Raw genomic sequence first — 25,970 nt, 5'->3', positions numbered from 1 at the left:
ACGAAGAACTTAAGGCCTACTTCATCTTCTAACACGAATAGAAACATGATTCTTTCCTTTTATATTACTGTTACGTCATTTTATATATTACTCTATTTTATTATTGAGTTAAATGTAAGGATGAGCACAATTAACTATCTAGAGATGATTTATGTCATGAAATGATGGACTCTTACTGTTTTCTATGTTATTAGTGATGACCCACAAACTAAAAAGTGATGTCCAGTAGCCAAACCAAAACCTTCAGTTTTCATTGAAATGTTTTCCAAATGTTTCAATGTGAAATGGTACAACTGTAGAGAAATCTATAGACTCACATTTTGTTGCAAAGTGATGGTGATAGAAAGGTTAGGGTTGGGGTTGTAACTGGGGATTACAATGTCTACAACACAAATATAGCCATTTTATTTATTATCCAAAATGACCATTGAACCCACATATGTCATCGGAGCTTTTGTATATAATGTTGATCATTCTAAAATAGTGGTTAGTCTAAAAAACAAACAATGCTTTGCATGTACATACTGTCCTGATTGGATAAATAAATATATCTTTTAGCCCAAAAACCTTATCTCAAAACTACTGTAAAACAATGTCTCAGGCATCAGTGTATTCTCAGCCATTTTATTTAATAACTTTCTGTAATGTAGCTTTTAGAGCAATTAAACACTTCAGACAGCTGGTTCCTATTACTATCACTGTCAGAGGTGGACGAAGTACACAAATCATGTACCCAAGGTAAAATATTACTCCAGTAAAAGTAGAAGTCCTTACTCTAGAGCTCAACTTGAGTAAAAGCACAAAAGTTTTGCCTTCAAGTATACTTAAGTATCGAAAGTAAAAGTTCTAAAAGATTAATTATGGCTCTAGTGTCCTGTTATCATTTTTGTAACAAGACTCATTTCATTAACTCATTTTAGGTGAAAATACTCCTGTGTCTCTCTTGGTAAACCAGTCTTTTAATAGAACGTCATTAATTAGTGACGCTGATGTCTATTAAAATGATCATAAGCACAAAACACAGAAGGCAAACAGTTTTCATCAGGTAGAACCGAGTGAATCTGAAATCACTTTTACAAACAAGCAAAGTTTCAGTTTAAGATTACTTTGTAAATTAGTTACAAGTTAAATAAAAACTGGCTTTAAACTCAGGATCACAAATAAGTTTTCCTTTACTGTATTGATCAGTAGGTCTCTGTTCATAAACATAAACTAACCCCAACTAATTTACTATAAAATGAAAGTGTATGAATTCAGAAAAAAAGAAACATGCCAGTCACAACTGCATATGTGTACATATTTCTATATTGTGGTCTATTTACACAAAGTTAGGTTAGTTCCATCATTTAGGTAGACGTATGTGCTCCCAAATTTTTATGCTGCTGCACTGATGTTGAACCATGCGCTTGCACTGGGTTGGTATGACGAACAGGTCAAAACAAGCTCAGAGCAAAGTGACCACTGTGCCCTGATTGGTATTCTTGCTTTGCACTTCTTTTGTTTTGACATGTTATGTTTTTATACACACAAAAAACTAAAGGAATGACAGAAAAGTCGCCCAAAATGGAAATACTTAAGTAAAGCACAGACACGAAAAAACTACTTAAGTACAGTAATGAATTACATTTACTTAGTTACTGTCCACCACTGATCACTGTGAACAATTCTCAGTAAGCTTCTCCTAAATGCCAAATTTCACATCAACCCACTATGAATAACTTGTTTACATCTAAACAACAGAATTATACAGGAATTTTGAAAAATATGTGGAAGTGTTCATGACTGATGCATCCTGGTCCACACATTACCATTTTGTGACCAACTAATGTTAAGCTGGAACCATTTACTGTGAAAAAAATTACCTGTTCAATAAACTGCTTACTAACTACCTGTCAACATTGTAGTCAGAGATGTAGTGAAGAAATAGCATGGAGAAAAAGAAAGAAGAAAGAAATTATTATTTTATTCCAATATTATGACTTGATTTTGCTTTCCAGAACCACCACATGTATTATATTGTGATGCAGCAACATTGTTATCTGGAATGCACAACTGAGTGAAAAAGACAAATAGATAATAATAAAATTAAACACAAACTTCAACAAGCTAATTCTTGGCACAATGTACTCTGTGTGTGTGTGTGTGTGTTTTTTTAAATCGTTTTCACCAGAATGTCTGTTTGAAAAAATAATGCTCCTCCAGTTCTACTCAACTACTGAAATTAAAGTGCTAAAATCTTGTGGTTGCAACTGAGTTGCATAGACGTCTACTGTTGTGAAGAAGCATTGGACAAATAGTTCAACATGCTCTTATGCGTCCAAGAGGATGCAATAAAACACTTAAGAAATAAAAGTTGAATATTCCAAAAGGGAGATCAACCACTTATTTTCGAAGATCAAGGGCTAACAGGCACAATCTGTAGCGGAGTGACCATGTTCATTAACAGTACTTTTCACTACTTGTCCTTTTTCCCTGGACTGCCAATGCTACCTCATGGTACTCTGTGATCAATATAGTAGAAATGATCTCCTTGAAAGATAATTCTAGCTCTTGAGAAATGGAGCATATTTTGTGAGGCTCGTTACATGGCACAGATTTTTGAGAGTAGATTAAATGAAAGGGTTCTCCCATCTTCACCTGTGAAGCTTTTTTGATGTGAAAATGAAAGGTGCAGCCCTAGAATACCAGTCCATGATATGAAGGTTCATTTGTGTTTCTTTCACTGCTTCTTCCCTTAGAAAAAAAAGAACTGTAGCAACACTATAAGAAACTATACATCTTATGTAGTGCTGTATAATACTTTTATAATAATCTATAATATTTTCACCTTCCACAATATTCCTGAAGTACTTTCTTATGGCAATTTATAATACTTGTGTAGTATTGTCTACTACACAATGTCTAAACTGACTATAGGAACTTATAGGAATCCTGCAGAACTGTCTGTAGTATTAGTATTGATCTTTTTAATAAGGCGTTCAAAAGTATCTTTAAAATAAGGCATCTGCCACCAATTTCATTTCCCATATAGTAAACAAGACTAGTTTCAGCAGTTGAGGAATTATCTGAGGGAAGATCCAGCTTAACAGACATCATGTTGATTATTGTGTAGAGTTCTGGACTTTTTCCATACTCCACACTAGCCCTTGGACCTTTGGGCTTAATACTGCAATGCATTTTTGAGTCAGTTTTATAGCCATTCGTTGATGTTTTAGTTCATTAATTCATTTTTATTGCTTGCTTATTTGACTCTTTTTATCTCATTCCTTTTTGTCTGAAACTTTATCATGTTGTGGATTGAACACAAACACATCATCAATTGTTAATAGGTATGAACTGTAGTGAACATTTTTCTGAAAACAGGTCCTGAATTGTTCCTGCTTTTGTAATCAGTTGTTGGCATGGTGAGGTCTCTCGTTGCTGCCAATCAGAGTGCAGCCAACTCAACTCCGCAGTTATGCCACTTCGCTAGGGGCAGACTGGAGTTTTACTGTTAGGATATCGATTGATTCTGCTTCCTTCCTTTCTGCATTCTCTCTGGGCGTGAATAACCTCTTGAAGGCAGGTCAATCCTTCAAACGGTCACTTCCGTCTTACTGTTGGTTACGAAGTAGGGCTGTGTGGGAAGGTAATGGTGGCTGTGGGCAGTTTGGAGCTCGTTCATCTGACTCACCGGGCAGGGATTCTTTGGGCCGTAGGCTTTGCGTCGACCCACAGTCTCTGTGCCGTCCCAGTATTTCAGCATGCCTGGTGTGGCTATGGTGTTGGAGCTGTAGGCCACATGATGCGGCAAATGGGCCTTAGCAGTCTTAGGTTTCTGTCCATTCTGCTTGGGGCAGGGGATTTCTGTGACATAGGTTGCGGTGGGCTCCACATGCTCCACCCTCATTGTGTGCAGGGGCAGGTTGCCTTTCGCTGTCAATTCTGTCAAGTGGCAATGCTGCTTGTTGTAGAAGTCACCACTGGCTTTCGCTGCTAACAGCAACACAGAGAGAATAAAAATTAATTAGGGAAATGAAATTCCACTTATATAGCAATTGTCTTACTTGATCATTCTTTAGGGGATTGTTGTCATGCTATGTATCTTAATAAACCACCTCTTAATGTAAGTACTTGAGTGGTCCACAGTGCTTCCAGGCCTTTTTTTGTGGGTTATACTTATTGTCACTGACAGGTAACATGACCTGCTCATTAAGACTGATTCAATCTATTTCACATTAGTAATGGACCAGTGACAACTCTTGGCTTGTTTGCATGACCAAGGCCAAAGGAAAACCACTGACCATTGCATTCTTATAATGGAAATGCTCATTGATCTATAAGTGTGCTCTCTGCAACACAACAGCATGGTCAGCCTTCTAGGGCTAACACAGCCATCCCTGAGGGCTCTAATGTTCTCACTGGCATTTGTTTATCAAATGTCTTCTTCTGACCTTTAATCTGTCATGCAGTTTATTCGGAGGCAGTGCCTGTGTCTGGCTGCACGCTCCCACCGTGGCCCTCACTCTGGAACACTAATGGGATGTTTCACTCATTTGTAAAAGTCCTTAGTAAGATTAATTTGTAGAGATAGGTTTCCAATAAGATCTTTTTTGTCTTTTCAACTCCTCTTTCATTTCCTACAAGAGAGTTCCATTAACTGCAAAAGGGTCCACAATGATATTCAGCACACCATCCCTGTATTATGACTAATGTGAATTTGATTAGATTGATTTGTTCATCAATCTTGGCATAGTGCAAGTTGAACCTGTCACCCAGTGTTGAGAAATATATCCTTTCTCCAGGTGATTCATGTTCACCATAGAATTGTTACTCTAAAGCCTGGAGCTTTAGAGTCACTGCTGTGACTTTCTTAGCCTGTGTTTGTTGGTTGGTTAACAACCTTGAAGATAAACTTTCCACGCATGCTGACTTTGGTGTGTGTTGCAATGATAAATCTTATTTATTGCTCCTCTGTCCTGTGGGAGGTGAATGAGATGTTGTTTGTGGCGGCCTGGCCACGCACATCATACTCACTCAGCCATCACAACAGTCAATTTCACCATTCAATAGCATATGCTCTGCTCTGCCATAATAAGGCCGAATCCTTGATTTGGAGACAAACGGCCCCAGATGGAGTTCAAATATCTATTAGATCCCTGCTCCGTTAGTTCACACATTGAGTTTCAGCTTTGCTCTGGCTAGGTCTGTATCTGAACATGGTTGATGGTTCTTCAAGGATTATTTATTTAAGAAAATGGTTCTATATAGAACCATTAATCCTCAAAGAACCAATTGCATGATTAAAGAGTTCTTTGCATCATTAAATGGCTCTTCACTTTGATGGATAATGCGCTATAGATGGTTCTATACAGAACCTTTTCGAAAAGGGTAATATATAGCACCAAAAAGGGTTCTTCTATTATTATGATGTCAAGCCTATAAAAATAGAACAATTTTTGGTACTATATAAAACATACACACACACACACACCTTCTAAGCCGCTTCTCCTTCTGGGTCGTGGGAGGTGTTGGAGCCTATCCCAGCTCTCACTGGGCAAAAGGCAGGATACACCGTGGACAGGTCACCAGTCCATCACAGGACAGACAGACAGACAGATACATTCACTCACACACTCACACCTAGTGCCAAATTTACCATGTCCAAACTGCCTAACTGCATGTCTTTGGACTGTGGGAGGAAACCATTCAGACACGGAGAGAACATGCAAACTCCACACAGAGAAGACCACTGTCGCCCGGCTGGGGACTCGAACCCAGGCTATGAGGCAACAGCGCCTCCCACCACGCCACTGTGCTGCCCTATATAAAACACATCCTCCATCAATCTGAAGGCCTCTTTAATGATGAAGAGTACCCATTAATCATGTAAATGGTTCTTTGAGTGGTCATCATTCAATATAGAACCACTTTCTTTACTAAACATTGAAGAACCATATTATTAAGTGCAGCCCTATTGCTTTACAGTACAACACATATTGAAGTGTTTTCTTTAACTCTCTATCACAGCATATAGATGCATTCAAAAGACTAAAGTGGGGATTTTTATTTAAGATGACTATAAATATTTTTGTTCAGTTTAAAGATGACCCAACCAATCATCATGCTCCACTAAACCTACTATTTTGTACGTTTATATGGTGTCAAGGGGGAAAAAAAGAATAAAAGTGAATGTGACTGTGACCGTCTTGCGAACTGCTGCACTGCTTTCTGTGCCTGCTCAGTTGAAAAGACTACATCAATTAATAAAGGAGCATTTACATGTATTGTACACTTAATGAATTTACTTTAAAATGTTATGTTATAGCTTCTTAGATACTTGATTGATTAATATGCATTCAGTCATTTCAAATAAATCAGAAAAGCCTTGTGAGTAAAGTTATTACACAGATCATTTTTACACTTTCAGAGAAAAAAAAAAAATCACACTGTCAATGAGGTAGTATCACATAGTAGCACATCACTACAGTGATACTCCCAAGTAGGTAGTCTTTGCTACCTTTAGTTAGGGAAAATAACTACTATATTTCACTGCAATTATATTTTTGAATTGACATTGACTCTTAACTGCAAGTTTTTAAAAGATTTGCTTATGAATTCGTTATGAAAAGACACAAATGCATGAAGGTTTATATTCTAAGGCTACTGTATATTTAACTAATGGAAATAAAAGAAGCAAGGCTCTTTACTATAACTACACTCATTGTCATTTGGGGCAGTCGTGGGCTGGAGGTTAGGGAACTAGGGTTAGGGTTCAATCCCCAGGGCCGACAGCACATGACTGAGGTGTCCTTGAGCAAGACACCTAACCCCCAATTGCTCCCTGGGCGCAGTGAATAGGGCTGCTCACTGCTCTGGGCAAGTGTGCTAAATATTATATATATATATATATATATATATATATATATATATACACATATATATATATATTTTTTTTTTCTCTTCTATTTATGCATCTGTGTAATAGTGTGTGACAATACTTCTCTTGTTGTGCACTTTACTGTACCTGGGCTCTTGTAATAGACAACTTTTCTTCTGGGAATAATAAAGTGATCTATTTATCTACCTATCAAGTAGAGGCACCGTAACTTATTGAGGGTAATTTGCACACAGATTTCCTGAAGAGGCATCCCCATGAATATCCCATGCCCTAATCATGATTTAGTCCTGCAACAAGGTCTGCTTTAACACATCATTAACAATTTGGTATTTAGTTTTTCCTCTATAAGGGAAAACTTTTTTAATTTCAATGTTTATTATGTAACAAGCTTTTAGTCTTTTCTTCTATTTCTTTTGGTCCATTCATCATTAAATATGCTCATGCTGTACAGGGCAACAGTGCATCTCATCTTTCCTAACTATAAAAAAAATTAGTTACAAAGATTTTCATGTGGCAGTGACATGTTGACATGCATTTGAAAAGGTTTTTCATATGGAGAAAATGCACTGAACTTCTATGCGATGTCCAGCTGCAGTTTGAGCTATACAGTGGGCAACTTGTTTCTTTTCAGCCCAGTGACACAAAAGGTAATTGGCCTCATATATGAAAGAGAGATAGACTATCCAAATATATCAGAGGTGAATTTCCTGGTGCGTTTTCCTTTATTGGTTAGCTCCACGCCTCCATGTCCAGGAGAAATCCAATAGTGTGACCTTAGAGATTAATTCGAGGGACAGGGAAGATAGCTATTGATTGGTAGAACTGTGGCTTATCAGATCTCAGCCTGCAGATTCTGTTCCTTTGGGAATTTTCAGGGGAAGGCAATTAAATAAAAGAGAAATAACAGTGACTCCAGGGAGTCTGTTTTTCTCTTCTCAAAGATCTCTCAGTGTGTCACTCATGATGAGGGTAAATTAGGCTGTGGGACTGCTTTGCGGACAAGAGCAAGAGGAGGAAAACACACACCTGTGACGAATAGACTGAATACATTTCACACCTGAGTGATGCTCTTTTCCACTGTGTTTGGGCCAGTGGTGAATGAAACGTTTTAGTGGAGGTGTGTACCACAATGCTGAATAAGGAATAGCAATAAGTTCTTACAATTCAATTATGCTGTTGATTGCTGAAATCTGAATGTCTAAAAATCATTTCAAAGCCATTTTCAGGCTCAACTACTGAGTGGAACATATTTGTCAGTCTATCTAAAGGCAAGCATTGTAAAACATGGGCATTCTTAAGATGTTATAACAGATTTCAGTTCTGAAGGCACTGATATGATGGTACATTATTAATATTTTTCCTGCTAATGTTCAAATCAATGTAGGCTGTAAGGAAGACATTCCTAGTGCAGGTGCCTTGTAGCACACATTAGAGAGCAGGAATATCTAGCATAATGAAGCTCAGTAAAGCACACATGCAGAGTAAACGTATGCTCTTACCCACAGCCTTTAGTGACGCATATTTGTTGAGTTCTTTGCTAGGCTGCTGTTGCTCGTACACATGGGCCAGCTGGCTGAGTGCAGGGTAAGGGTGTGGCTGACTCATGTTGTGCATCTGGGCCCCCTCTGAGATCAAGACAAAAAAGACAAAGAAAGTTTGAGACTTGAGTCATGTCAATATGTATTACCAAGGGTTCACATCTCTGTGATCTATCCACGCTTTGCCCACAAACACATTCTTTCGTACCAAGGTTAAAATAGCTTTACTGAACACTGGCAAAAATTCCTTTCAACACTAATGCTAACCAGATGAGAAGAGGAGATGGGGAATGTAATGATCAGGCTCATATAGTTAGTTAGTTCAAAGAACTAAAAAAATCCAAGAGAAAATTAAGAGTTTCAATCAAATGCTATTAGTCTATTTTACACAAGAATAAAAAAAAACACACACACTCACACACACACACACACTTCTAAACCATTTATCTTCATCGAGGGAGCTGGTGCCTATCCCGGCAGTCATTGGGTGGAAGGTGGGATACACCCAGGACAGGTCACCAGTCCATTGCAAGGCAGAAAGAAAAAACACACACACACACACACACACACACACACACACACACACACACACACACACACACACACACACATTTTCTAAGCCTCTTCTTCCTCAGGGTCGCAGGGAGGTAGAAAGAAAACAATTTTATGTAATTCCAATTGGATTTGTTTGTAGTGAAATCCTAGTGGGTAAATCTATACTGAATAGTGCATTGGCCTATCCGTGCTCCACCCATTAATGCATTCTTTTGTAGCTACTGTTGCTAAGTTTGATAAAAATCCCATACAACCTATGGAGAAGTAGTAGTGCACAATTAAGTTTTAGTCAAAATATTCAAATCAAATCAAATTTATTTGTATAGCGCTTTTTACAACAGATGTTGTCACAAAGCCACTTCACAGAATTCCAGAAAAGACAAAGTTTTAACAAGAATGTAAAAAATGTAAAAAACCCCTGACGGGCAAGCCAGGGGCAACAGTGGCAAGGAAAAACTCCCTCAGAACTGAGGAAGAAACCTTGGGAGGAACCAGGCTTACCAGGGGGGACCCATCGTCCTCTGGACAAACTACCTACAAGTAATTATACTACTAATATTAATAGCAGTAGTATTGGTAGTAGGAATAGCTAGGAGTCTATGAGAACATCAGTGTAGGGTGGGCAGCTAGTCCAAGGCAGGTGGTGGTAGCTGGGGTGTGGGCAGCTGGTCTGAAGTGGGTAGCAGTCAGTCATCCTTCAGTGTCTGACCGGACATGTGGGCAATTGTATACTCGGAAAAAATGCAGGGAGAGGGAATTAATTTTATTCTGTCTGTTTGTACGTAAAACAGGGGATGTAAACATTTACAGAGTGTGGCTAATGACTCCAGCAGATCTGACTATGACAGCTTAGCTAAAAGGAGAGAACCAGAAGGACACACAGACACGGCAGCACTCTGAAACAGTTTGGCATCCCTCCGCTCCACTGTCCACAAACCTAAGTGACCGCGTGAGGCAGCGGGACGACAGCACCAGCGTCTCAGTTTACTATAATTCCCTGTGTCCATGGACCCCTGGATCTGCTGCCTTTATCTAGGGGGAACATTACCTACAAAGGTAAACTGAACAAGTGAGTTTTCAGCCTAGTCTTAAAGATTGAAACTGTGTCTGAGTCCCGAACAGTTTCTGGAAGATCATTCCAGAGTTTGGGGGCTTTATAAGAAAAAGCTCTTCCTCCAGCTGCAGCCTTATGAATTCCGGGAACTATTAATAAGCAAGCACTCTGTGATCTGAGTAGTCATGATGGCTCATAATGGGAAATAAGGTCTTGTAAGTACTCAGGAGCGAGCCCGTGTAGGGCTTTATACGTCAATAAAAGAATTTTATAATCAATACGGAATTTAACAGGCAGCCAATGAAGTGATGATAGCACTGGACTGATATGATCAAATTTTCTAGTTTTAGTGAGGACCCTGGCTGCAGCGTTTTGGACTAGTTGAAGTTTGCTTCAATTCCTGCTCGTACATCCTGACAGTAGTGCATTGCAGTAGTCTAGCCTGGAAGTAATAAAGGCATGTACTAGTGTTTCCGCATCACGCAGGGATAGGGCATTTCTTATCTTGGCAATGTTGCGAAGATGCAGAAAAGCTGTCCTAGTGATGCTGCCTATGTGTTGATCGAATGATAAATCTGAATCAATTATGACGCCAAGATTTTTTGCTGCTGAACCAGGTGTAACTGGAAAGTCGGTGAGATTTAAAATTAAATCTGGTAGTTTATTTCTTGCTAATTTTGGACCCAGAAGGAGAACCTCTGTTTTGTTACTGTTTAGTAGGAGGAAGTTCTGTGACATCCAGCATTTCACATCTTTACACAGTCCTTTTTCTTTATTCTTCTCCATGTTCTTTAATCTGTATTTGTCATCAGGCTTGGCTGATATGTACAGTTGCGTATCATCTGTGTAACTCTCCTTCTTCTTTCGGCTGCTCCCTTTAGGGGTCGCCACAGCGGATCATTTGCCTCCATCTTGCCCTATCCATTGCCTCCTCTACTTTCACACCAACCATCTCCATGTCCACCTTCACTACATCCATAAACCTTCTCTGAGGTCTACCTCTTCTCCTTCTACCCGGCAGCTCCATCTCCAACATTCTTTGGCCAATATATCCCACTGTTCCTCCTCAACACATGTCCAAACCATCTCAACCTGGCCTCTCTGGCTTTATCTCCAAACTGCTCCACCTTCACTGTCCCTCTGATCTGCTCATTTCTAATCTTGTCCAGCCTTGTCACTCCCAACGAAAATCTCAGCATCTTCATCTCCGCCACCTCCAGCTCAGCCTCCTGTCTTTTAGACAGAGCCACAGTCTCCCAACCATACATCACAGCAGAAAGCACTACTGTCTTGTAAACCTTCCCTTTCACTCTTGCTGCTATCCTTCTGTCACACATCAGCCCTGACACCCGTCTCCACCCACTCCATCCTGCCTGCACCCTCTTCTTCACCTCTTTTCTACACTGCCCATTGCTCTGGATGGTTGACCCAAGATATTTGAAGTCATCCACCTTTACGACCTCTACTCCTTGCATCTTCTAATATACTTTTCAGCTACACCTGACTTCCTCACACAGTACCACAGTTCCTCTCTTGGCACCCTATCATATGCCTTCTCTAGATCCACAAAGACACAATGTAGCTCCTTCTGACCTTCTCTGTACTTCTCTACCAACACTCTCAATGCAAAAATTGCATCTGTGATACTCTTTCTGGGCATGAAACCAAACTGCTGCTCACTGATCTGGACCTCTCGCCTTAGCCTTGCTTCAACAACTCTTTCCCATACCTTCATGGTGTGGCTCATCAACTTTATACCTCTGTAGTTACCTCAGCTCTGCACATCACCCTTGTTCTTGTTATTAAAAATGGGGACCAGTACACTGCTTCTCCACTCATCAGGCATCCTCTCACTCTCCAGGATTTTGTTAAAAAAAACCTGGTTAAAAAGTCCACTGCCTTCTCTCCTAAACATCTCCATACCTCCACAGGTATGTCATCTGGACCAACTACCTTTCCATTCTTCATCCTTTTTAAAGCTGCCCTCACTTCCACCTTACCAATTCTCTGCACTTCCTGATCCACTATCTCTCCCCCCATTGTCCTCCTCTCTCTCTCGTTTTCCTCATTCATTAGTTCTTCAAAGTACTCCTTCCATCTACTCAACACTCTCTGTTCACTCACTAGTACATTTCCCTCTCTATCCTTTATCAGCCTAACCTGCTGTACATCCTTTCCAGCTCTATCTCTCTATTTAGCCAAACGATACAAGTCCTTTACTCCTTCTTTACTGTCCAGTCTCTCATACAGCTCATCATAGGCCTGAGCCTTTGCCTTTGCCACCATTCTTTTTGCTATGCGACTAGCCTCACAGTACTCCTGCCTACCTCTCTGGTTATCCCACTTTTTCTTAGCTGCCTTCTTCTTATGAATACTCTCCTGGACTTCCTCATTCCACCACCAACTTTCCTTGTCTTCTTTCCTTCTCTGTAACAATGAAAGTTAATACCATAGTTACTTATAACTGTGCCTAACGGTAACATGTGTAAATAATAAAGGTCCTAAAATAGAGCCCTGCAGAACTCCTAATCTTACTTTTGAATAACTGGAAGATAAATTGTTTACACTGACGAACTGATAACATTCTAATAGGTAAGATTTGAACCATGATAGGGCTGTCCCTTTGACTCCAAGCATGTTTTGTAACCTTTCTAGGAGAATATTGTGGTCTATTGTATCAAAAGCCGCACTAAGGTCAAGTAGCACTAACAGGGATACGTAGCCTTGATCAGAGGCAAGAAGAAGATCATTAGTTATCTTAACTAGAGCTGAGTCCAGATTGAAATTTTTCATATATGTGGTTCTTATGTAGATATGAACTAAATTGTTGGGCCACAGCTTTTTCTAAGATCTTTGATATAAATGGTAAATTAGAAATAGTCCTCTAATTTGACAATATGCTAACATCAAGATTTGGTTTCTTGATCAGAGGTTTGATAACTGCTAGTTTAAAAGCTTTGGGTACATGGCCCAGACTAAGGGACGTGTTTACTATAGTTAAAATAGGGTTTAAAATAACTGGCAGTACTTTTTTGAGTAATTTGGAGGGAATTGCATCGAGTATGCATGTTGTGCAATTTGCAGAAGAGATAATCTTCTCTAGTTCTAGCTGTGGGAGTGGGTAAAAAGTCTCCAGGCTCTTTTCTACAACTGTGTTTTGTTTTATATCAGCCAAGTCAGATGACAGCCAAGTTGGGTTTAATACTGTGGGTTGAATTTGTTTTCTAATATTTTCAATTTTATTATTAAAGAAGTCCATAAAAACTTCACTGGTGAGAGTTGCTGGGATTTCTGGTTCAGTACCTGCCTGATTATATTTATTATTCTCAATCAGCAAAGCCAGATATGCTGAGCGAGCTTTTGTGAGAGCATTTCTATACTCTATAAGGCTGTCCTTCCAGGCAGAGTGGGTTGGCACGGTGGCGTGGTGGGTAGCGCTGTCGCCTCACAGCAAGGAGGGCCTGGGTTTGATTCCCTGGCCGGGCGACCGGGGTCCTCTCTGTGTGGAGTTTGCATGTTCTCCCCGTGTCTGTGTGGGTTTCCTCCCACAGTCCAAAAGACATGCAGTCAGGCCAATTGCGTAAAATGATCAAATTGTAAGTCGCTCTGGATAAGAGCGTCAGCCAAATGCCATTAATGGGTTAGTTAACATTTCCAACTTGGTTTGTCGCCAGTTTCCGAGCTGTTTGTTTTAAGGTACGGGTTTTATCGTTGTATCATGGGGTGAGCTTTTTCTGCCTTATTGTGCACACAGCCAGGTTTGCAGTGACGTCACATGTTCTAAAGTGGATTGAAAGGTATTTTCTAAATAATCTGTTATTAAATCTAGTTCCATTGGGTCTGATAGGGTGAAAACTGGTGTTGATAGCTCTGGCAGATTTTCTATAAATTGTTGGGCAGTAAATGGTTTTATTGAGCGCTTTGTAGAATAATGATGGGACGTACATATGTTATGGCTAAGACGTGGTTCATATAAAATTAAGTAATGGTCGGAGATTGCTGAGGTTTTCGGTAGGATATTAAGCTTGTCTATGTTAAGACCTAGTGTCAAAACTAAATCTAACGTGTGACTGCAGTAGTGTGTAGGCCCTGTTACATTTTGGGTAAAACCAACAGAGTCTAGAATTGAGGTAAATGCCTTTTTTAGTGGGTCATCTACCTTCACAAAGTGAATATTAAAATCTCCTGCAATTATTACTTTATTGGTGCACACAGCCAGGTTTGCAGCGAAATCACTAAATTCTTTTAAAAATTCAGAGTATGGCCCTGGTGGCCTGTAAATGTTAAATAATGAAAATGCGTTCTTTTTTTGTGACCGGATTTGTAACGTGAATAGAAAGACCTCAAAGGAACTAAAGGACTAATATCTAGAGTATTTTGTTAAATTCCACAGACTCCACCTCTCTTGCCTGATAATCTTGGCCTATGTGCATAATTATAGCCTAAAGGGGTGGCTTCATTTAAAGCTGAATATTCATCTGGTCTAACCCAATACACTAAACCAAAATACACTACAGAAGTGTAAGAATATTATTTTAAGCAAATATAATTGAGTCTAGCATTCCAAAATGAGCATAGCTGAACTGGCACCCAGTTTTACACTCCTAGTGTTTGAAATGACAGAATTATTTTCAGCTGTTAGAAGTGTTTTTTTTTCTCCACATGCCTACAATGTCACCATGGGGACCTTATTAAATAAGACAAAGAAAAGCCACAGCAAACAAAGGGCATTTGTGCAAAACAGCTTTCCAGTTTCTAAAAGGACGAATGTTTAGTGCTGATCAAAATGGGCAGAATATGTTTGCATCATACATCTGTAAATGACAAGCCAAAAGGAGCCACTGGATTTATGCTTGTACTGTACTCTACAGGTCCAATGTCACTGTACCAACCGTAATAGTGTGACAGACAGAAACACAGACGAATGAAGGAATGATGTGTATGTGCAGGGGTCTCCATTGTGCTCTGCTTGGTGGAGATGGATTGTCATTGGTGAATGATGATCAAAGCGGTGTAACCTGCCTGCCGTAGCTGTCAGCGAGCAGCTCCTGTTGTGACTAATTAATCACTTAGCCTTGCTGCAGGGTTGCTGACACACGTCGGCGCCGAGCGCCAGGCAATGACTCACACACACATGCACACACCAGTTAACATGCTGAATCCTCCTCAAGACTGCTTGCTGAAATGCTGACGACTGGAGTGTTTTACACAGTAAACAAAGCCAGTGAGGTTCAATGGAGCTTTCAAGCAAGTTGTCCTGATAAATCAATGGATGTCCCTGTCTCTTTCCTCAGCTCCTAATTCAGCATGTCTGATCAGTTTCATTAATCACAGAAGCAATTTAACCTGAATTTGGACATCTCAGAGATGCATCGCAAGGATATTAAAAATTGTTTGCCAGAAAGGCAGATATACTTCTTTCATATTAAAATTCTTCCATGCAACTTCTTTCCCTGACACTGCAAGCCTCGAAATTAAATCCAGATTGACGTCTGTGTAGACGAAAGTGCTAAGTTTTCTTTATTTGTCCTCTCCACCCAAGTCTTCCTGGCATACACAGTAACCTTTAGAATTTTCAATTTAGGCAAAAAAGCAGTGAAATTTGTGTGTCAAGTAATCATTTTAATAGGTATTAATTCGTGCCATATATATATATATATATATATATATATATATATATATATATATATATATATATATAGGGGGAGTTTGGTGAGGCCTTGGAAACTGACTTTAAGTCGGCTCCGAAAAGATTCTGGCAAACCGTCAGGCGACTCAGAAGGGGAAAGCAGTGTGCCACTAGCACTGTATATAGTGGAGATGGTGTGCTGCTGACTTCGACTGAAGACGTCATTGGGCGGTGGAAGGAATACTTTGAGGACCTTCTCAATCCCACCGACACGTTCTCCAGTGAGGAGGCTGAGTCTGGGGACATGGGAATAGGCTTGTCCATTACTGAGGCCGAAGTCGCTAAGGTAGTTAAGAAGCTCCTTTGTGGCAAGGTTCCAGGAGTGGATGAGATCCGCCCTGAGTTCCTCAAGGCTCTGCATGTTGTGGGGCTGTCTTGGCTGACACGCCTTTTCAACATTGCGTGGACATCGGGGGCGGTGCCACTGGATTGGCAGACTGGGGTGGTGGTGCCTCTTTTTAAAAAAGGGGACCGGAGGGTGTGTTCCAACTACAGGGGAATCACACTCCTCAGCCTCCCTGGCAAGGTCTATGCAGGGGTACTGGAGAAGAGAGTCCGGCTTATAGTCGAACCTCGGATCCAGGAGGAACAGTGCGGGTTCCGCCCTGGTCGTGGAACACTGGACCAACTCTTCACCCTCTCCAGGATTCTGGAGGGTTCATGGGAGTTTGCCCAACCAGTCCACATGTGCTTTGTGGATCTGGAGAAGGCATTCGACTGTGTTCCCCGGGGTATTCTGTGGGAGGTGCTTCGGGAGTACGGGGTACATGGCTCTTTGCTACGAGCCATTCAGGCCCTGTACAAACAAAGCTGGAGTTTGGTTCGCATAGCCGGCAGTAAGTCAGACTCGTTCCCAGTGAGAGTTGGACTCCGTCAGGGCTGCCCTTTGTCACCGATTCTATTCATAATTTTTATGGATAGAATTTCTAGGCGCAGTCAAGGGATGGAGGGTGTCCGGTTTGGTGACCTCAGGGTCACATCACTGCTGTTTGCAGATGATGTGGTCCTATTGGGGACATCAGGCCGCGAACTTCAGCTTTCGCTGGATCAGTTTGCAGCCGAGTGTGAAGCGGCTGGGATGAGAATCAGTACCTCTAAATCCGAGACCATGGTTCTCAGGCGGAAAAGGGTGGAGAGCCCTCTCTGGGTCGGGGATAGGCTCTTGCCTCAAGTGGAGGAGTTCAAGTATCTCGGGGTCTGTTCACGAGTGATGGTACAAGGGAGCGGGAGATTGACAGGCGGATTGGTGCTGGGTCAGCAGTGATGCGGGCTCTTTACTGGTCTGTTGTGGTAAAGAAAGAGCTGAGCCATAAGGCAAGGCTCTCGATTTACCGGTCGATCTACGTTCCCACCCTCACCTATGGTCATGAGCTTTGGGTAATGACCTAAAGAATAAGATCGCGAATACAAGCGGCCGAAATGAGTTTCCTCCGCAGGGTGTCTGGACTCTCCCTTAGAGATAGGGTGAGAAGTTCAGTCATCCGGGAAGGACTCGGAGTAGAGCCGCTGCTTCTTCACGTCGAGAGGAGCCAGCTGAGGTGGTTCGGGCATCTGGTTAGGATGCCTCCTGGACGCCTCCCTCGGGAGGTGTCACAGGCGAGTCCACCTGGGAGGAGACCCCGGGGAAGACCCAGGACACGCTGGCGCGACTATATCGCCCAGCTGGCCTGGGAGCGCCTCGGAATCCCCCTTGGAGAGCTGGTGGAAGTGGCTGGGGAAAGGGAGGTCTGGGCTTCATTGCTTAGGATGCTGCCCCCGCGACCCGAACCTCGGACAAGCGGAAGATAATGGATGGATGGATGGATGGATGGATATATATATATATATATATATATATATATATATATATATATATATATATAAATATAATAGTACAGCAAAATGCAAAATGAAAAAAAAACTCAAGTTCTGAGGGTTTAAAAACTTCAATTCTATATTCATGGCCTCACACAAATGAGGTAAACTTTGTGACATTAAAAATCAAATGGATGACCTGAAGTCTACTCAGATGTATTGAATCTGCTGTGACTTCAGGCCAGATCTACTGAGAGAGTTAGGTAGGCTCCTTTCCTAATGTGCCTTTATCCCACCTTGACTTCAAACACTTCATCTCTTGCCCTGCCTGGGGAGGCTTTTTACACATACTGTGCTACCTAGCACTGCTCCGGAGTAGTGAAATGTGTGAGACAGACAAGCCAAGGCTAAAGGCACAAACCAAAACCATCAAACCAAAAAACTATTTATGCTGAGATGTAGTTGAACTATGTAAGTGGTCTACAAGTTTTTTTTTTGTTGACATATTTTGGTGCCGATGACCAAGGAATTTTTATTACAATAAATTTTTATAAAATTAACACATTTTCAGTCAACTTATGTCCTGAGTGCCTTCAGGAAGCTTTAGCATTAGTTAAAACATCACTAAATTAGCACTGCAGCCCAAACCTAAAGCTACCGGGCAACTTGCATCATAACTTAATAACAGGATCAGACAAAAGGGTAACAATCATGGTAAAAAAAATACTAGCGATGTGGGCTAAAAAATGCTACATTAAACAGTTTCTCCTGAAAATACCAGGCAAGTACTTGGCACCCTTGATGCACACCACTACAGATGTTTAAAATGCAACATTGGACAAAACTGGCTGAGTTTTTAAAGACTGAGTTTTTAAAGACAACACTGATTAATGATAAAAGGCCTTTGCTAGATGAGCACATGTAGAGTCCCCTTTGTACAAACAAGTGTTGTAGGTAACAAGTTGTACAAAAATGTACATTAAATGTACATGCTGTTCATTTTATTCAACACAGCCTACTTGCTTAAAAGTAGCAGCCAAGTGGGAGTGATCCCATGCTTAGTTCTGTTTAATTGTGAGGGGTATCTCGCTGTTTATTTTGCTTTTGCATTTGGAGCTGACTCATCTCTACAGGGACAACTTCTACCCAAGTATTCAGTTGCAAATTGCCTTTACACCATCTTATCCTCATGCTATCTCTCTCATCATGGCAACACATCTGTTTGTGATGTGTTGCCATGGACCATTTGCGATCCATGAAGCTGCTCGCATGCTGTCCAACCACCCACATGCCAAGCTAGCCGATGGAAGTGCAATGCTTATTCATGTGTCTAGAAATAACCTGTTTCTATCAGACTGTGGAGTGGAAAAACCATGTGCTCTGTTTGCATTAATGAACCATTTTAACAAGCATTTTCTGTTAAAGAGGCACAGCCAAGAAATTAAATCTCAATCTGGCTAATTGGCAAGCATAGGATCTCCATGTTTGCAACACAGTACTGCCTGTTAGGACATAATATGAGGCAAGACTTCAGATACTAAATGCTACTTTGTTCATACTGATGTCTTATGTGACTAACGTCAGGGTTATGGCATAAATCTTGGGCAGGCTTTACTCTCCTTGAGCACAGAGCACATCAGCACTTGTGATGATATAAGATTTTGTTGGACAAGCTAGTTCACAGCATGAGTGGACCTCCTACTGATTCCTCACAGGTTGCATGTACTGAGAGTTTCATACTAAAAGTTCCAGAAAATGACCATCTTTGCCTTTGACTTTGCAGGGTCCACATAAACGGAGTTTACTAGGTGCACAAATAAACAGTAAGTGTAAACATTCATTAGACATATAAGAAATATTTGCTACATACACAATATGTCCAAATGTATGTGGACACCACACCTAATTATTGAGTTGTTGAGGTATTAGCTTTAGGTTTTAATTGCATTCATTGCCAACAAGCCATTCTGTAATGGAAGCAACAACAACTCGCCCCTCTACAAAGGTGTGACACACATTGACTTTTGCCAGCACCTTATATATGGGGGCTTCCAGGTGTGTCAAGTTAGTCTTAATTGATTGAAGGCACCTTGCCACCGTTACCCTCTGCTGGCAGCAGGCAGCGCAGACTGGGTGCCTTGCTGACATCGCCCTCTGCTGGTGTTGCCCCATGCTGGTAGCAGGTATCATGGGCTGGGCGCCTTGCTGCCGACGCTCTCTGCTGGCAGCAGGTGGTGCAGGCTGAACCCTTACAAGACCTCCCCTCCTAGGGACAGCCCCAGAAGTCCCCAGGCCACCAGCCCATGCCTGCCGGAACTCTCTGATGATATCCGGGTCCAGAATATGGGACACCAGAACCCAGGACCGCTCCTCAGGCCCATAGCCCTCCTAGTCTGTCAAGTACTGGACACTGCTCCATACATGGCAGGAGTCCAGGAGACGGTGGGCAGTGTATACCAGGGAGCCAGCCACAAGACACGGCAAAAGGGGCCAGGTCCCACAAAGGAACAGCCTAAGGTGGGAGATATGGAATGTCGAGTGGATCCGCATGGAGGGCAGAAGGCGCAGGGAGACATGAGACCATGGATGCGTAGGGGCAGGCAACGGGTGGAGGAGACTGTGGAGCCATGACCGAGGTGCCTTGCAGCACGCGCACGTCTCACAAGATGAGATGTGGGTTGAGCCGCTTTGCCTGTTGGATATAGTCCAGGTTCTTGTGGTCAGTTCAGACCACGAAGGGATGTTTGGGCCCCTCAAGCCAGTGCCTCCATTCCTCCAAGGCAAGATTCATGGCCAGAAGTCCCCTGTCACAGACGTCATAATTGCGTTCACCCAGGCTAAGGCGATGAGAAAAGGACGCACATGGGTGGAGCTTCTTGGCTGAGCCTAGCCGTTGGGAAAGAATGGTCTCTACGCCTACTTCTGAGGCATCTACCTCAACGATGAACGGCTCCTCAGGATCGGGCAACTGGAGGACCAGGGGCGATGTTAACCGCGCCTTGATTTCCTCAAAAAAGCCTTCTGGGCTTCATTGGTCCAATAAAAGGGCCCTGGGGTCTTCTGGGTGAGGGTGGTGAGGGGTGCCACCACGGAACTGAAGTTCCTCACAAAGCGCCGGAAGAAGTTGGCAAACCCCACGAACCGTTGGACCTGCCGGAGAGAGGTAGGGTGTGGCCAGTCCACCACGGCTCTGATCTTGGCTGGGTCCATGCGGAGGGTGCGTGTTGACACCACAAAGCCCAAGAAGGATATTGAGGGGGCATGGAACACCGACTTCTCCAGCTTGACATATAGACGGTTCTCCAACAACAGTTGTAGAATCCATCTAACATGCCCGACATGTTCCTTTAGTGAACGGCTGTAGATGAGTATGTCGTCAAGGTAGACATACACAGAGACCCAGTGCTTCATGGAGGACTTCGTTAATGAAGCACTGGAAGACCGCCGGGTGACTCATGTTGCTAGGGCATCTGGCCTTGATAGCACTAGCACCGGCATTGACACTGGTACTGGCACTAGCAGGCTGAGCTCCTTCGGTCTGTGCTCTGACCAGCAGGGTCAGCTGCTGCATCATGTCGTACAGTAGCTGTTCATGCCTGCCAATAAACACTCCCTGATTTTGCAGGGCAGACTTAATGGGATCCAGCTCTGCTGGGTCCATGGTGGTCACACCTTTCTGCTACCGGACGGTAAGGAGGCAGACTCAAGCACAGAACTGAAGCCCAGCAAAAACAAAAAATGTAATAGGAAGTAATCGCCACGGACGATGTGCTCAAACAAAGGCTGATTAGAAAGGTGAAACAAACAAAAATGAAAACACAAAGATGCTGCCACCGTAATTATGGCAGTTGGCAGACTTTGCTTAACGTGTTTGCTCTTAGAGCAAACACCTTTTGTGTGGGTTGGATTTCTTTTTGTGTGTGTGTTTGTTTTTTGTGAGTAATTTGGGAGCAATTACTCTCTTTTGTTTTTCCAGACCTCTTCTTATCACCTTATATTTTTGGGGGGGCATTTCATCTCTCAGTGCTCTTTTTTCCCTCTTTTGGTTTTGGGGCAGTTTTGTTTTTTTTTCTCTTCTTTTCAAAGACTAAGTACCATATTGGTCACTCCTCTACAAAGGTGTAACAAACATTGATGTTTGCCAGCACCTTATATACGGGGACTTCCAGGTGTGTCAAGTTAGTCTTAATTGATTGACGGGCGCTTTGCCACCGTTGCCCTCTGCTGACAGCAGGCAGCGCAGGCTGGGTGCCTCGCCGCCCTGATTTTAGTACCATAAATATTACTACCCTGGCAGGATCCACTATTGAGAGAGTCACAGAATATAAATACCTTGGCATATGGCTGGATGATAAACTCAGTTTTAAACCACACATAAATAAACTAGTCAGTAAATGCAGACAGAAGCTGGGTTATTTTGATAGACATAAGTCCTGTTTCCCCATGCACGCCAGAAAAAGTTTAGTTGAAGCAACTTTACTATCAGTGTTGGACTGATAGTGTTGGTGATGTTGTCTATAAATATGCTCCCTCCAGCTCTCTCAAATTACTGGACCCAGTGTATCACTCTGCACTGAGGTTCATTACTGGAGATCCATACAGAACTCACCACTGTGAGCTGTATGCGAAAGTTGGGTGGCCCTCTTTAACGGTACAAAGGGAAACACACAAGCTGATTTTTATTTATAAGACACTCTCATTTGCCAGAATAGATCACTTCATTGATGAATACAAATAGTATTTATCAGACTCGCTCTAGTAATTGGATCAGCTGCCAGGTACGAAGAGTTTTTACTGAACTGGGAAAATCTGCTTTTAGTTACAGTGCACCAGCGAGCTGGAATTTACTACAAGAAACACTAAAACTGAGCTCACTGGTGTCACTTAGTCATTTTAAACTTTTAATATCGAACCACCTTCAGACAGCCTGTACCTGTTTTAGTTCTTCTCTTAGTTCTTTATTACTTTTAAACATATTTTAATTAGCTTTTATTATTATTATTATTATTATTATTATATTTATATTTTTTTATTTTCTTAATCTCTTATCTTCTTTTGATCTTAATCTCTTATCAATTAAACCTCAAGTTTTATTTTTATTAATATTTTTATCTTTTTTTTTAATTTCTCACTGTTAGTTTTACATTTTCTTTTAATTTAAAATGATTAAATATATATATTATTTTCCTTATCATGTCAATCCCTGTTTTTGTAAATGCTTGGCTACATTGAAAATGATTCCTTTATTGATCCCAGGGGGAAATTGCAGTTGTTACAGTTGCAGCCATTTATGTAAAAGAATAAACACTTTAATAATAATTTAAGACAATATAGAGATTTAAGTACTTATGAATATTTTAAAGTGGCGGTGAATGTGATAGTAAATATGAAACATATTTTGTTATAAAACTGGTATAAAGCAGTTAAATTATTTAAATTAAGTTAGTGTCCCTCTGAGTTATACAGTTTGGTATTGAGTATTGTGAATCACACACCGAGGGAGGAGTTATAGAGTTTGATGGGCACAGGTAAGAATGACTTCCTGTGGTGCTCTGTGGTGCATTTTGGTACGATGAGTCTTGCACTGAATGTGCTCCTGTGTCTCATCACCGTGTCGTAGAGTGGGTGGGAACCATTGTCCATAATGGCCTGCAGCTTAGACAGCGTCCTCCTCTCCAACACTGCCATCAGCGAGTCCAGATCCACACCCACAACATCACCGGCCTTGCGGATCAGTTTGTTGAGTCTGTTGGCGTCTGCAACCCTCAGCCTGCTTCCACAGCATGCAACAGCATAGAGGATAGCACTCGCCACCACAGACTCATAGAAGATCCTGAGCATAGTCCGGCAGATGTTAAAGGACCTCAGATGCCTCCGAAAATAGAGACGACTTTGGCCCTTTCTGTAGAGGGCGTCAGTGTTCTTAGCCCAGTCTGGTTTATTGTCAATATATACACCCAGATATTTGTAATCATCCACAGTGTCCACACTGACCCCCCTGATGGACACAGGGGTCACTGGTGCTTTGTCCCTCTTCAGGTCCACCACCAGTTCCTTTGTCTTTGTCACATTGAGCTGCAGGTGGTTCCGCTCGCACCATGCGACAAAGTCCTTCACCGTCACCCTGTACTCATCCTCATCACCCTTGCTGATACATCCAACTATTGCAGAGTCATCAGAAAACTTCTGAAGGTGGCAAGTCTCTGTGCAGTAGCTGAAGTCTGTGATGTAGAGGGTGAAGAGGAAGGGAGAGAGGACAGTTCCTTGTGGAACTCCAGTGTTGCTGACCACTCTGTCCAACACACAGTGCTGCAGGCGTACATACTGCGGTCTGCCAGTCAAGTAGTCAACAATCCAGGACACAAGGAGGGCATCTACTTGCATCACTGTTAGCTTATCACCCAGAAGAGCAGGCCAGGCAGTGTTAAATGAGCTGGAGAAGTAAAAAAACATGACCCTCACAGAGCTGGCTGGCTTATCCAGGTGAGCATATACTCGGTTGAGCAGGTAGATGATGGCATCTTCAACTCCCAGGTGGGGCTGACTGGAGGGGATCTAGAAAAGGCTGGACTATGGGTCAGAGCTGATCCAAGACGAGCCTCTCCATGGTCTTCATGACATGAGACGTCAGTGCCACTGGCCTGTAGTCCTTGGCGTCACTGGGTCGTGGCGTCTTTGGAACAGGAAGAATGCAGGATGTCTTCCACATCATGGGGACCCTCTGGAGATTCAGGCTCATGTTGAAGACATGTTGAAGTACTCCACCAAGCTGGGCGGCACAGGCTTTAAGCACCCTGGGTGGAACCCCATCAGGGCCTGCGTGGAGTCTCTTCAGTTGTCTTCTCACCTGGTCAGCAGTGAAACACACTGTAGAGGTGAAGGGTGGGGGAGGGATGGATGTGTGAGATGGGCTGTCACAAGAGGGGGGCAGGCTAGTGGGAGGGGGAGGGGGAGGGGGGATCAGTGGAATGGTCTGCTGAAGACTGGCAGCAGAGGAGTCAGGCTGGGGGGGGGGCAGAGCCTGCCGTGTCAAATTTGTTAAAGAACAGATTTAGCTTGTTGGCCCCGTCCACACTGACCTCTACTCTGTCGTGTTGGGTTCTTTAGTAAAACACAAAAAGGACGAGACCGGGTTTTGGGTGACTCCGCTTTACTTGCATGCAGTCCAAAAAAACATTCCCCGAAGTGCATTCCCCTCTCCGACATATCGGAGTTCCCCCACAAAACATCCCCCTCTAGTGTCTTGCCTTGTGATTGCACATAGATTACACCACATACTCCTGGTCATAGGAGACTCGATTGTTCGACACGTGAAGTTAGCTACTCCGTTAGGGGCACCAGCGGTTACAGTTAAATGTTTATCGGGAGCCAGAGCGCCGGACATTAGTGGCAACCTTAGATTAGCTGATAAGAGATATTTGAGGATAGTTATTCATGTAGGGGCCAATGATATCCGTCTGCGGCAGTCAGAGATAACTAAGGCTAATATTAGAGAGGTGATTAAACAGGCCCAGACGATGTCCGATGCCGTAATCTGCTCTGGCCCCATCCCAATGCGGCGCGGTGCTGAGGCCTACAGCAGGCTTACGGCGTTAAACTGCTGGATGTCCAAGCGGTGTTCCGAAAATCAAGTGGGCTTTATAGATAATTGGTTACGATTTGAGGGCAAGCCTGGTCTTATAGGTAGGGATGGTGTCCACCCCACGCGGGAGGGTGCTGCCTTACTTTCGTGCAGCATAGCACATAGTCTTTTAGTTAGTCGGCAGAGTAGTGTAAACCGCTGCTGACAATCCAGAGCCGGGACCAGGCTGCAGACAGACAGGCTAAACCGACCGTCTGCGATCCGCCTTGAGGCGTCACCCAAGATTAACCTTATTGAGACTGTGTCTTTGCCCCGAATTAAAACTAAATTTAATCACAGAAAAACTCAATCAGTCCGCTTAAATAACCTTATCAACATATATCCATGTTCTGATGATAGCACTAACACCTTAGATCTAAAACTTGGACTACTTAATATAAGATCATTAAACTCTAAAGCAGTCGTCGTAAATGAAATTATAAGCAATCATAAATTTGACTTTTTTTGTCTTACTGAAACGTGGGTTAGACCAGATGAATATTTAGCTTTAAATGAAGCCACGTCTGTAGGCTATAATTATGCACATAGGCCAAGACTATCAGGCAAGGGAGGTGGAGTCTGTGTAATATACCAAAATACTCTCGATATTAGTCAGAAACAATGCAACACTTTTACTTCCTTTGAGGTTCTCTCTATTCACGTCACAAATCCGGTGACAAAAAAGAAGGCATTCTCATTATTTAACATTTACAGACCACCAGGGCCATACTCTGAATTTATAAAAGAATTTAGTGACTTCGCTGCAAACCTGGCTGTGTGCAACGATAAAGTAATAATTGTAGGAGATTTTAATATTCACTTTGAGAAGGTAGACGACC

General features: G+C 42.3%; 1 protein-coding gene across 4 annotated transcripts in view; it reads right to left on the bottom strand.

Moving 5' to 3' along the window:
• Positions 1-1,943: 1,943 nt before the first annotated feature.
• The window catches only part of shisa9a (shisa family member 9a), an 84,807-nt gene continuing 60,780 nt past the window's right edge, over positions 1,944-25,970 (bottom strand). For 2 of the 4 annotated variants that reach the window (XR_005131347.1, XM_037544387.1), the window contains 2 exons: positions 8,380-8,505; positions 1,944-3,975 (listed from right to left, as the gene is read on the bottom strand). Coding sequence is in view for 2 of the 4 variants with exons in the window: in XM_037544387.1 (XP_037400284.1) it covers positions 3,575-3,975; positions 8,380-8,494 (516 nt within the window). In the remaining 2 variants the exon portion in view is untranslated. The remainder of the gene's footprint in view (positions 3,976-8,379; positions 8,506-25,970) is intronic. The other 2 variants (XR_005131348.1, XM_037544388.1) reach the window with 1 other exon arrangement.

The sequence above is a fragment of the Pygocentrus nattereri genome, chromosome 13, assembly GCF_015220715.1.
Source record: "Pygocentrus nattereri isolate fPygNat1 chromosome 13, fPygNat1.pri, whole genome shotgun sequence".
NCBI classification, from domain to species: domain Eukaryota; kingdom Metazoa; phylum Chordata; class Actinopteri; order Characiformes; family Serrasalmidae; genus Pygocentrus; species Pygocentrus nattereri.
The sequence above is the reverse complement of the archived record's forward strand: the minus strand, read 5'-3'. Positions and strand labels throughout refer to the sequence as shown.